The sequence below is a fragment of the Dromiciops gliroides genome, chromosome 6 (assembly GCF_019393635.1).
Source record: "Dromiciops gliroides isolate mDroGli1 chromosome 6, mDroGli1.pri, whole genome shotgun sequence".
Classification (NCBI taxonomy): domain Eukaryota; kingdom Metazoa; phylum Chordata; class Mammalia; order Microbiotheria; family Microbiotheriidae; genus Dromiciops; species Dromiciops gliroides.
In genome coordinates, this window is record NC_057866.1 from 162,129,896 (window position 1) to 162,144,043 (window position 14,148).

General features: G+C 39.8%; 1 protein-coding gene across 1 annotated transcript in view; it reads left to right on the plus strand.

The window, feature by feature from the left end:
* The window catches only part of ARHGAP10 (Rho GTPase activating protein 10), a 369,896-nt gene that overhangs the window by 152,444 nt on the left and 203,304 nt on the right, over positions 1–14,148 (plus strand). Inside the window, exons 6-7 of the mRNA XM_043973392.1 lie at positions 4,956–5,066; positions 8,617–8,721. Coding sequence (XP_043829327.1) covers positions 4,956–5,066; positions 8,617–8,721 — 216 coding nt within the window. The remainder of the gene's footprint in view (positions 1–4,955; positions 5,067–8,616; positions 8,722–14,148) is intronic.

A 14,148-nucleotide genomic window follows, 5' to 3' on the forward strand; every position in this document is an offset into this window, starting at 1 on the left:
GCACTTCTCAACTGTTAAAGCATATTGTTTAAACCAAATGTATGTGTATACCCTAATATGGAAAAGAAAAATTCCATTCCTATGTATTTATCTCAATGCTCAGATCAGAATTTTGAAATTTTATCATGGGAATATAAAGAACCAATAGTCTGTGCCCAAACATTACTATTTTGAAATTTTTCTATGCCCATTCTACCAAAATTTGAAACTATCTGTAGCCATTCTCTTATTTTGAATCTTCTGGAAACCCTTGGGTCTTTAAATTGTATTTTAAAGGGCAGCTAGGTGGCGCAGTGGATAGAGCATGGGCCCTGGAGTCAGGAGTACCTGAGTTCAAATCTGGCCTCAGACACTTAACACTTACTAGCTGTGTGACCCTGGGCAAGTCACTTAACCCCAATTGCCTCACTAAAAAAAAAAAAAAGATTTGTATTTTAATTACCTTAAAGACAATATAATTTAGTCTTACTGCTGTCAAAGAAATTCTGACTTGATTATTATTTATGTACAATTTAGTTCTTATAAATTGTAATGAGAGAACATCTTCACCCACAGTAACAAAAAAGATTATTATAAAAAGATTATAAACCAAATCAGCTAGTGGATTTGCTCCTTTTGGTCTCAGCAATATTTTATTTATTTATTTTCCATGCTTCCTCAATAATATGAGTTGAGTTTCTTAGAATGAGTTGAACAAGGGCAGGACTAACTTGGAATGAAAGGGAGAAAAAGCCATCGCATTCTCTTTCATATGTTATTTTTATTAGTTTTTTTAAAGTAGGTGATTGTTATTTCATAGTTCTGGTATTGTCTCCAGTAGTCAAATCTTACCTTGAAACCATATGAAAAAGTATTATTATTGATTGGCATCTTCTCAGCATCATACAATATACTGTTTGCGCACACCCAGCCAGCTCATCCCTAATGTTTTAAATGGGTTCTCTTTTAAAAGTTAATGTGTCATTTGAGACCCTGAATGTGTTTTCTCATGTCAGAAGTGTTCAAGGTCGCCTGAGCAGCCTCATCTGTATTAACCGTTTTCTTTCTGTCAGGAAATTTTAAAAGCACATCTGCCTTTCTGCCCTGACATCAGGATCCTATTTATTAAAGCCTGTGAAAGAAAAAAAAAAAAGCCACCTAGCTGATGTGCCTCCTCCACTCTTTTGCTGAATGATCTTCTCTCTTTTGTCCTCCAGATTTTGTTCTTTTTCTGGGGTCCACGTCCTTGTCCCCTGAATTATGTAGAAAGCCTACATGGTTAGAAGTAGAAGAGGGAGGATCAATAGCAGAGAATCCTCTTTCTGTCCTTCAATAAGTAGCTGAGGTTAGGAAAGGCTGAATTATATGAGTTCTGAGACAGTGCAAGTAAGCTGACAGAATATTTAAATTTGCATCAAAAGGACTATCTCTGTTACATAACATTTCTGTTTCCTCACCCAAACTCAGGTCCTTTATTTGTAAAATAAGTATAAGCATATGAATTCTTACCCCTCAAGATCCTGAGAGGAAAGTGCAGAGTGCTGCTGATGCTTCCTGAAGCTGATAAATTTGCAGTGTGAGCATTTACACGTCAGAAATCAGAAAACGCCAGAAACCGGGAATTGATTTTATTTTGGTTAATTGTCTAGATATAAGAAAATGGCAGAGAAAATGTTGATGATGCAGGTTAAATGTAAAAGTGTATCCTGTGTTTTTTGGAGAGCCGATTGTTAAGCATTTACAATCAATGCATATCTGCTTATAACCCCAAAAGTGCTTCAAAGGTGTGAGTGAATAGTTGTTCAGAAATCTTTGGGGCAGTTGTGTGCTTGCTTTTAACAGAAGAATGCCAGGGAAGAAAGCTGTGTGAGTGTTTTCCAATTCGAAGTGGGTCATGGGAGGAAAGAAACCCTTATCAGGAGCAAGATTTGAACTTTGTAACAAGGGAAGCAGGTGAGCTAAAATCGGGGCTGGCAGAAGAATAGAATGTAACTCTGGAGTTTGAAGGGATATTATCATAGCATCCTAGACTGAGACCTCAGATTTCATCTAATGTACTCCCCACACCTTGTTTTATAGCCAAGGAAACTGAGACCCAGAGACTTTGTGATTTTTCCCAAGGTCACAAAGGTAGTAACAAGTAGAATTTGTTTTTGTTTTTGTTTTTTTTTTGTGGGGCAGTGAGGGTTAAGTGACTTGCCCAGGGTCACACAGCTAGTAACTGTCAAGTATCTGAGGCCTGATTTGAACTCAGGTCCTCTTGAATCCAGGGTCTGTACTTTATCCACTGGCCTACCTAGCTGCCCCAACAGGTAGAATTTGAATCCAATTCCTCTTACTACAGAGCTGTTGTTCTTTCCACTGTACTAGGCTGAGCCCCACAAGTATTCTAGTCTAAGGCTTATCTGAAATACAGAGCCTATCAGAGCCTTCCCTTCCCTACAGATGAAGTCCGCCATGCTTTCTTGGCCCCTTTATGCCACTTGGAGTTTACTCCCATCTCTTTTGGGGCACTCTCCTTTTTAGTATTATGGGCCAGATGGCACTTGAGTCAGTGAACCATCATTTAGTAAGTGTTTACTATGCTAATCATTTGATATACAAAGAAAGGCAAAAACCAGTATCTTTGCCCATAAGGAACTTGATTTCCAATGGGTGAGATAGCATGTAAATAAGTTGTGTTCATATATGATTTATGTAGAATAGTAACCATCAAAACTATGTGCTGTTGGCTAAGAAATAAAGTTGTGGACCATTGAAATAAATTAGCTACATAAGAGACAGTACTAAATGACCATAGTAATATAGTCTAAACCTAAAAAAAACAAAAAACAGCTTCTGGGGAAGAATTCACTATTTGACAAAAACTGCTGGAAAAACTGAAGAACAGTGGCACAAACTAGGCACAGAACATCTTATACTGTATACCATCATAAGATCAAAATGGGTACAAGATTTAGAATAAAGGGTGATGTTATAAGCAAATTAGGAGAGCAAGGAATAGTTTACCTGTTAGATCTATGGAGAAGGGAAGAATTTATGACCAAACAAGAGATAGCATTACAAGATATAAAATGGATAATTTTGATTATATCAAATGAAAAGTTTTTGTATAAACAAAACCAATATGACCAAGCTTAGAAGGAAAGCAGAAAGCTAGAAAACAGTTTTTACAGCAAGTGTTTGATAAAGGCCTCATTTCTCAAATATATAGAGTCAATTTTATAAGAATACAAGTCATTCTCAGGGGCGCCTAGGTGGCGCAGTGGATAAAGCACCAGCCCTGGATTCAGGAGTTCCTGAGTTCAAATCCAGCCTCAGATACTTGACACTTACTGGCTGTGTGACCCTGGGCAAGTCACTTAACCTCCATTGCCCCACCAAAAAAAAGAATACAAGTCATTCTCATGCAGGAATATGTTTAAAATGATTGTACATGTATAACCTATATCAGATTACTTGCTGTCTTGGGGAGGGGGAGGGAGGGAGAAAAATTCAAAACTAGAAATCTTATTAAAACAAATGTTGAAAACTATCTCTAGATGTGACTGAAAAATAATAAAATATTTATATAAAAACAGAATCCAAGCCATTGCCCAACTGACAAATGGTCAAAGAATTTGAAGATGCAGTTTTTAGATGAAGAAATCAAAGCTGTCTATGGTCATATGAAAAAATGCTCTCAATCACTATTGATTAGAGAAATACAAATTAAACAACTCTTGAGGTACCACTTTAAACCCTATCAGATTGGGTAATATGACAGAAAAGCAAAATGATAAATGTTGGAAGAGATGTGGGAAAATTGGGACACTAATGTACTATTGGTGGAGTTGTAAACTGATCTAACCATTCTGGAGAGCAATTTGGAACTATGCCCAAAGTGCAATCAAACCATACTCTTTGATGCAGCAATACCACTACTAGGTTTGTATCCCAGAGAATTTTTTTTAAAGGGAAAAGGATGTATTTGTACCAAAATATTTATAGCAGCTCTTTCTGTGATGGCAAAGAATTGTAATTTGAGGAGATGCCCATCAATTGAGGAATGGCTGAACAAGTTTTGGCATTTGAGTGTAATGGAATATTATTGTACTATAAGAAATGACGAGTGGATAAATTTCAGAAAGACCTGGAAAGGCTTATGTGAACAGATGCAGAGAGAAGTGAGCAGAACGAGAACATTGTACACAATAACAGCAATATCGTATAATGAGCAACTATGAATCATTTAGCTAGTCCGAGCAATACAATGATCTAAGACAATTCCAAAGGACTCATGAGGAAAAATGCTATTCACAGCCAGGGAAATAAATGATGGAATTTGAATGGAGATTGAAGCACAGTATTTTCACTTTCTTTTCTTTTCTTTTCTTTTTTTTTTTGCATGTGTGTGTTTCTTCTTTCACAACATGACTACTATGTGAATATGTTTTACATGAGTATTCATATATAACCAAATCAAATTGCTTATTGCTTACCATCTTAAGGAGATGAGGAAGGCAGGGAGAAATTTGTCTTTACATGTAATCAGAAAAAAATAAAATACTATAAAAAGATAGATGCAGAGAAATAATCTCAGAGGGAAGGCACTAGCAGCAGGAATGGAAGGGGACCAGATATCTAGGAGCTCACCCTTCCTTCAACAGAGCCTTACTTTGCCCACAAGAGGACTATAACTGGGACAGTGCCATTGCAAACACTTCCTGGCATCCCCTAACTCTCCTCCATGCCCAGGCCAGTTTGAGTAAAAGAAGCTTTGTCCTCAGAGCATTGGTTAATTGAGGTATGTGATTTCTATGTTTATAGGAGGACTGGGAGTATTATTCGTGAGGTTGTTTCTCTGGTGCTAGGAGCCTTCTTGTTCAGTCTTCACACACACAAAAAAATAAGCCCATGTAGTCGGTCCACTTTATCACATAGAGCACATCTTTCCAGCGTCTGTAATTTTACCCATCTGCATTCTTTGAATACAGGCAGACATCCAAGTGGAACAGAATCGAAAACACTTCTATGAGCTGTCTCTTGAATATGTGTGCAAGCTCCAGGAGATCCAAGAAAGAAAAAAGTTTGAGTTTGTGGAACCAGTAAGTATATATATGCATATTTTGGGTAAATAAATTTTTCTTGCTATCTTTCATTTTCCTGTTACCTACATTTTCCAGGAGGGTCAGGTCTGGAGTCAGGAAGACTCCTCTTTCTGAGTTTAAATCTGGCCTCAGACTCTTATTAGTTGTGTGACCATAGGCAATTCACTTCACCCTGTTTGCCTCAGTTTCCTCATCTATAAAATGAGCTGGAGAAGGAATGGAAATCATTCTAGGATCTTTGCCAAGAAGACCTCAAATGGGGTCACGAAATGTTGAACACAATATTGAATAATAGCTGAACAACAACAAAAGGGAGAAATAATATCCCTCCTTCCCCCTTCTTTTTTCTCTCCTCTTCCTCTTTCTCCTTTTCCCTTCCTCCTCCTTCTCTCCTCTTCCTTTCCTCCTCCTCTTCCCCTTTCCTTCTTCCTTTTCCTCTTTCTTCTTCTTCCCCCTCTCCCTCCCTTGCCTCTCTTCCTCTCTTTCTGTTTGAGCTTGATCCCCCTGTTCTAGGCAACTCTCAAATTGTAAGTTGAAAACCATGTTAATACTTTGCCCTGGTGACAGGAGCTTCCTTACGGGGAGTTCGCTGCACCGATCCAATGACATCACAGGTTCCATTCCTATCACCGTCCCTCACCTGGTAGTAACCATAGAATCATAGATTTAGGGCTGGAAGGACCTTTGAGGAGATCAAATCCAGCCCCTTTATTTTGCAGATAAGGATACTGAGGCCCAGAGAAATTAAGTGACATGCCCCAGGTCACACAGGTACAAGTGGCAGAGCTAGGATTTGAACCCAGATCTTTTGACTTTCCATCCCTGACTTCCCACTGCACCATTTCATGTGGTTCAGACATTCTCACATTGATAAAAAATCATGATTATTGTATATATGTTGACATAAGACCCTGGTCAGCACAGTGACCAAAATTAATTTTGACCTTGTTTGTCCCAGTTCGAGCAAATGCGTATGCCATTAACAAGAATGCTGAAGCACCAGGATCGCCTCAGGTTGGGCCAGGTGAAATCTTTGACTCTAATTTAGCTATGACTTTGCTTCCCAAACACAGGCTTCCCTCAGTGGTCCTTGATTGATTTCAAATGGGAGAGGTCATTGCCTGAATCTCACTCCCTGTGTATACTTCTGCAGTGTTTCCATTGTCAAGGTCCAACCCAATAAATGTTTATTATGCAACTTCTGTATACCAGATACTGTGCCAAGCCATGGGGATACAATTAATCATTTTTAAAAAGATAGTTCCTGCCCTCAAAGAGCTTATAATCTAAAAAGTGAGACAGCACTGGAAAAGAGTGAGGAGAATACCCTGGTCTGTTAAGTCATTTTCAGTCCTGACTTTCTGTGACCCCCAGTTGGGGTTTTCTTGGTTTACCATTTCTTTCTCCAACTCATTTTTCACAGCAGGAAATGGAGGCAAACAGGGTTAAGTAATTTGCCCAGGGTCACATGGCAACTAAGTGATTGAGGCTGGATATGAACTCAGGTCTTCCTGACTTTGGGTCTGGTGTACTATCCATTGTGCTACCTATTTTGTGAAGCTGACAGGCAGGACAGCAAATGCAAACTGGAGTGGAAGGCAGTAAGAGTTTTCATAGTATCATTGTTCTACGTTTGGAAGGGACCTTGCCAATGTTCAGTGACCCGCCTGATTCCCTGACAGGTAGTGTGCATCAGAGGAAAGATTTTAATCCAGATTCCCTGACTCCAGAGCTGGTATTCTTTGTGCTGTATTTGATTGGAGACGTGACTGGTTGAATTACCTTTGACAGGCGAGACCACAATCTATGAAATGAACAGAACAGAGTATAGAGGAGAAAGGGAGGGCAGCAGCACTATTAATGGAAAGAGCATTGAACTGCCTGGGGAAAAAAGAGATGTAATTTTAGTTCTGGCTTTGCCACTAACTAGTTTATGGGGTAGCCTGGTAGTACAGTGGACAGAGAGCCAGGCCTGGAGTCAGAATCATTTTCCTAAGTTCAAATCTGGCCTCAGACACTTACCAGCAGGGTAACCCTGGGCAAGTCACTTGACCCTGTTTGCCCCAGTTTCCTCATCTGTAAAATAAAATGAACTGGAGAAGGAAATGACAAACCACTTCAGTATATTTGCCAAGAAAACTCCAAGTCACAAAGAGGCATACATGACTGAAACTATTGAACAACAACAAAAGTTAATGACCTTGAGCAAATAATTAAACCTCTCTTCTTGATCTGCAAAATGAGGATATTGGGTCATTGAACTTATAGAATTTCTTTCATATTTAAGGCTTCATTTTACAAATGAAGGCATTGAGGTCCAAAAGAGGTGATGGCTTCTCCCAGGTCTAGGACTAGATCTCAGATTTTCTGACCTCCCATGATTTTTTTTCCTTTTTATCATTGCCTTAGCATTTTGAAGGTTCAATGAGTCTAAAAGAAGTAAGAGGCATGAATAATTCAGAGGCTTAAAATAACATTTGCAGGCAGTTTGCACAGGTATTATCCCATTTTTTAAAAAATGATTGAATTTTTTTGGGGGGAGGTGAGGCAGTTGGGGTTAAGTGACTTGCCCAGGGTCACACAGCTAGCTAGTAAGTGTCAAGTGTCTGAGGCCAGATTTGAACTTAGGTCCTCCTGAATCCAGGGCCGGTGCTTTATCCACTGCTCCACCTAGCTGCCCCTATCCCATTTTTTTTTTTTTTTTTTTTTGTGAGTGAAATGTTATATTCGGAGATGGTGAGTGACTTGCAAGTTAGATTCACATGGCTGGTAAATGTTGGAGGCAGAATTGGTAGACCTGACTCTTCAAGAGTCTGATCTAAGACTGACCTTTGGATAATAAGGAGTTTTAAATTCTGGTACAGTAATTTTCAGTGAGAGACAGCTTGCCCATATGGCTAGAGAGCTGACTCCTATGCTAGAAGGGCCTGAATTCAAGTCCTACCTCAAATGATGTGTGACCCCGAGCATGTCACTTAAACCATTTCCATGCCCTCTAAGACTATAAGTTGCAGAGAAGGTATAGACTTGGGCCAGTAGAGAGAGGTGCTTTACCCAGGAGGTGCCTATATCAGTGAAATCCCAGGAGTCATTGTCTCTCTTCCTTTTTTTTGGTTTAAGTAGAATAATGAGTCAATTGGGGATGGCAGAAGGGAACAAATATTTGAGAGAGTAAATTTGGTTCTTCTGTGAAGTTTATTTTATTTCTTGATACTTCCAGTGATAATCATCGTTATTTTATGGATGTTTCTTTTCCCTCACCTCCTGAACTCCAATCAGTACAACTCCACAGATGATCCCATCTGTCTATAGAAGGGGCATCCCCCTCTGGTGTGTTGCATCACCTGCTCTGCAGGACTGAGATGGGTCATTCAAATGGATCTGGGTTTGTTGGCCTTTTAGCATTGATTTCATTTACATCTTTGGGTATATTTGGATGAATATTGTTCTGGCTCTCCTATGCACCTTCTTTGTAAAAAGCCTATTTCAGTGAAATTCCCAGATTGTGCTAATGAAGCTTGTGTGTCTGTCTGTCTGTCTCTCGCAGATGCTGTCGTTCTTTCAGGGAATGTTCACCTTCTACCACCAGGGCCATGAACTCGCCAAAGACTTCAACCACTACAAGATGGAGCTACAGATCAACATTCAGAATGTAAGACAAGGGCAGCCTTATCCCTTAAGTAGATGCTTGGAATTTTTCATGAATAAGATATCTGTGGGTTCTTAAAAATGTGTGTTTGTGTCATTTTATTATACAAATAAGAAATAATGTCAACGCACTAGCCCAGACTAGTTGCAAGAAGCTCTAGGTGGAAATTTTGATGATACACTGCCATCTTGTGGTTTGTCCATGGCGTAACCAAAAGCTGTTTTATGATAGCCAAGGGTTAAGCCAACCCTGACACCTAGTGGTGTCCAGTAGTATTTCAAGGGATATTTCAAACAAATGGTTGCCCTGATTTTATATTTAGTGTGATTAAAGTTGCATGTAAATGGGCCCATTTCTTTAGGATTTTAAAAATATGTTGAAGTACTTCCCAATCTCTTCAGACTATCAGTCAGTAAGCATTAAGCTCTCCTATTATGTCCCAGGCACAGTCTTTCAATTCAGTTTTCAATGCAAACTAATAAGTTTTTATTAAACTCTTGATTTGGGCCATACGCTATGCAAGGTGTGCTGGGGATAGAAATAAAAAGAATGAAGCAGCCTCTATTCACTAGGACACCACAGGTAGGAACATAAGTATGTATGGAATAATTGTAAAGAGATCAAATACTGATAAATTTAAAATAGCTTAAAGGGGGGAGAGAGAGAGAGAAAATGAGAACACTGTTATCCATGGAGATTAGGAAAGGCTTTTTTGTAAAAAGGAGTGCTCCACCTTAACAGAAGAGAGGTACTCTATGAGGTAGAGGTAAGGAGAGAGTACTTTACGTTATGGAAGGCAGTCATAAAGGGATATCTTGTGTAAGGGGCAGAGAGAAGTTCAGTTTGGTTGGCTTGGAGTAACATCCATTGAGGATGGAGTGATGTTTTGGAATGGGTCATGAGATGATGGAATTTACAAATTAAATAGGTTAGTTTATAACTAATCCTAGGGGCATTAGGAAATCAGTGAGTTGATTGATTAGGAGAGTAACAGAGTCAGATATGCCCTTAAGGAAAATGACCTTGGTAGCAGTGTGATAGACTGGAACTGGGAATGACTTGAGGCAGGGAGACCAAGCTGTGCTCCTGAATTAAGGTGGTACCTTTGTGGATACAGAGAAGGGCTTAAATGGTAGAGATGTTATGGAGATAGAAAACAGAAAGATTTGGCAACTGATTAGATGGGTAAGGTGAGGGAAAGGGAAGAAATCCAAGGTAATGTCAAGGTTATGCAGGTGGGAAACTGGAAGGATGATGACCTAGGCAGAAATTGGTAAGTTTTGAAGTTTAGGAGGGCAAATTTTGAAGGGGGGGGGGCGGTGTTTAAAGAATGACTTTCATTTTGGACTTTTGAGTTTGAAGTGTCTCTAATATTTCCAGTTTGAATGTCTGATGGGACTGGATATCCAGATTTGAGAGTCATCCATAGAGAGATGAAAGTTAAATCCATGGGGTCCGATGAGGTTTCCTAGTGAGAGACTTGGATGAATGAATAGGAATTTGAGCAGGGGAAGGCTGCTTTCTTTTTTATTAAAAAAGTAACTTCATGTGAAGTTTGATCATGAAGGAATGTGACCTTTAAAAAAATCATGGTAAATCAGATACTTCAGAGGAGTTATGATTTCATTGCTAGTGGATACTTTTTCAGTCATGGACTCATTCATGCCTGCCTTTCTTATCCAAACAACTCTTGTCTGAGTCCCCTAAATCACCTACTAGGTGCTAGCAGGATCCATCTAATGCTAGGGTTAATCCAAGGTGCCGAGTACCATTCTTATTTGCTTTTTTTTTTTTTTGTAACAAACATTTTTTCCAGTTACATATGTAAAGTTAGTTTTCAACATTCATTTTCATAAGATTTAGAGTTCCAAATTTTTCTCCCTCCCTCCCTTTCCTCCCCCCTCCACAAGACAGCAACCAATCTGATATAGGTTATATATGTACAATCCACAAGTACTCTTTTTTTATATCAGTTCTTTCTCTGGGAGTGGATAGTATGTTTCATCATTAGCCTTTTGGGAGTATCTTGGATTATTACATTGCTGAGAATAGTCAAGTCATTCACAATTGCTCATAGAACAGTACTGGTGTCACTGTGCTCAATGTCCTCCTAGTTCTGCTCACTTCACTATACATCAGTTAATATGAGTCTTTCCAGGTTTTTCTGAAACCATCCTGCTTGTCATTTCTTATAGCATAATAATATTCCATTACAATCATATACCACAGCTTCTTCACTCATTCCCCAATTGATGGACGTTCCTTTGATTTCCAATTCTTAGCCACCACAAAGAGTTGCTATAAATATTTTTTGTACAATTTTCCCCCTTTTCTCTTTTTCACAATTACTATTGTTAAATGTTTCCCTCCATCCTATTCCCTTCTCCATGATATTTATTCTATTATCTATCTTCTTTCACCCTATCCCTCTTCAAAAGGGCTTTGCTGCTGTCTGTCCTGTCCCCCAATCTGCTCTCCCTTTCTTTCTTTTGCCCTTCTCTCTTTATCCCCTTCCCCTTCTATTTTCCTGCAGTGTTATATTACTCCACCCAATTAAGTGTGTATGTTATTCCCTCCTTGAGCCAATTCTGATGAGATTGAGGTCTTTGAGCCAATTCTGATGAGTGTTAGGCTGGTTTACTGCCCATCTTAAATAGATTACTCCACCCAGTTGGGTGTGTATGCTAATCCCTCTTTAAACTAATTCTGATGAGATTAAGGTCTTTGAGCCTATTCTGGTGAGTGTATAATTCATTTACTACCCTGCTCCTCCCCCATCACCCCCCCACTCCATATGTCCTTTCCTGTTTCTTTCATGTGGGATTTCACCCCATGCTACCTCTTCCCTTCCCCCTCCCCCAGTGCATTCCTCTCACTCCTCAATTTTTACCCTAAAGATGTCATCATGGGACAGCTAGGTGACACAGTGGACAAAGCACCCACCCTGGACCCAGGATGACCCCAGCCCGAGTCCGGCCTCAGACATGAGACACTCACCCACTGCAGGACCCAAGACATGTCACCCAACTCCAGCTGGCCCCAAAAGAGAGAGAAACAGGAAATAAATACTTTGCAGATATCATCCCTTCATAATCAATTCCTACCTCTTCCCTCTGTCTAAATTTATTTCTATCATCTGCCCTAATACTGAGAAAGTTCTTATGGGTTAGACATATCATCTTCCAATGGAGGAATATAAACAGTTTAAACCCTTTAACATCCCTCTTAATTTCTTTTTCCTTTTTACGGTTCTCTAGGGTTTTGTATTTGAAAGTCAAATTTTCCATTCAGTTCAGGTCTTTTCATCACGAATCCCTGAAAGTCCTTCTTTTTCATTGAAGTCCCATTTTCCCCCTGAAAGATTATACTGTTTTGCCCAGTAGATGATTTTTGGTTGTAATCCCAATTCCTTTGTCCTCTGGAATATCATATTCCATGTCCTTTGATCCTTTAATGTACTGTCCTGACTGGGGCTCCACAGTACTTGAAAACCTTCTTTTTGGCAGCTTGCAATATTTTCTCCTTGATCTGGGAGTTCTGGAATTTGGCTATAATATACCTGGGAGTTTTCCTTTTAGGATCTCTTTCAGGAGGTGATCAGTGGATTCTTTCAATTTCTATTTTACCTTCTGCTTCTAGAATATCGGGCCAGTTTTCCCTGACATTTTCTTGGAAGGTGGTGTCTAAGCTCTTTCCTTGAACATGGTTTTCAGGTAGTCCAATAATTTTCAAATTATCTCTCCGGGATCTATTGTCCAGGTCAGCAGTTTTTCCAAGAAGATATTTCACATTGCCCTCTATTTTTTTATTCATTTGAATTTGCTTTATTGTGTCTCGGTTTCTCATAAAGTCACTGGCTTCCATTTGTTCAATCCTCATTCTTAGGCAATTATTTTCATCAGAGAGCTTTTCCATTTGGCTTTTCTAGCTGTTGACTTTCTTCTCATGTCTTTCCTGCACCACCCTCATTTCTCTTTCCATTTTTTCCTCTACCTCTCTGACTTTATCTTTTGAGTACCTCCATGACCTGAGACCAATTCTTATTTTTCTTGGAAGCTTTGGATGTAGAAGCCCTGATGTTGCTATCTTCTTCTGAGGGTGCACCTCAATCTTCCTTGTCACTGAAGAAACTTTCTATGGTCCTCACTTTTCTCTGTCTGCTCATTCTTGCCTGTCTTTTACTTGACTTTTAGCTCCTTAAAGTGGGGCACTGCTTCCAGGCTGCACTATCCCAAGCTTCAGGGGGTCCCAGGTAGTATGATTTAAGGAGGGGCAGGTTCTTCACTCATCTGGCCTGTTCCCTAGTCTGTAGATAACCCCAGGCTAATTTGTTAATTAACCAGTCAGCAAAACTTTGTGTGCTGTGGCTGTTAGCTCTGACAAGCCTGCACCCTTCCTCAACCTAGGCCACTGCTGCTCAATTCTACTTCCTGGTTCCCAGCAGGGGTGAAAAACCCAAGTTCAGCCTCAGCACCAGCAGAGACCCCTGAGCTTAGTTCCAGACGACACTGATGCTGCAGCTGATTCAGAGATTCTGGTGGTCTCCTTCCCAGGCTTGGCCTGCCTGGGACTGGATCTGTGTCAGTGTGACTGTGGGGTTGGGCTCCATTCCTGCCTTGGCACAGCAACCCCCTCCTTTCGAACTTCTAAGCCATCTTTGGGTGGAAAATGATCTCAGCACATTCTTCTGTGGGTTTTGCTGCTCCAGTAATTGTCCTTTGGCATTATTTGGAGGGTTTTTTCCATTCTTACTTGCTTTTGACTAAGAAAGCATTTATCTAGCACTTACTGTGAAACCTGCACTGCTAGCTGCTGAGTACAAAGAAAGGTTGACCAACTCATCTTTCTTCAGTTTAAATCTTACCCTTGATGCCCATTAGGTGTCTGACTTAAGAGAAAGTCACTTAATCACCTCTAAAAAGGGAATAAGGATAACTCCATGATGTTGCGGATTACTTCAGCTTTGTCGTTAGGAAGACCCAGGTTCAAATCCTTATCCTGACATATTAGCTGAGTATCCACTGAAGAGTCATTAACCTCTTTGTGCCCCAAGATGGCTCTCAATGGCTTTTGGTTGGAGAGTTCAACTGATCATTTAAAAAACACACACATACACAACCTTCCTCATAGGGTTTTTATGAGGATCCACTACATATAAAATACTTTCACACCTGAAGTTTTTGAAGTGGCATTATTATCATTCCTAGGACATAATTTATAGTCTAAATGTGTATGGACCTTTTTTTTTCTTAAAACATGTTGGCAAGGGAGAGAGAACTGCTGCGTAACATGTTCTAGCTCGTGGCTGTATACATCCACAGTGATAGAGAACTTCTGACGCCACCTGCTGGAGACTTACTGTAGAAGAGTTCCACCCATGAAGCGAAGGTCTTTGAGAGCAAGACCAGGAGTCTTTTTTTTGGCGTCAGG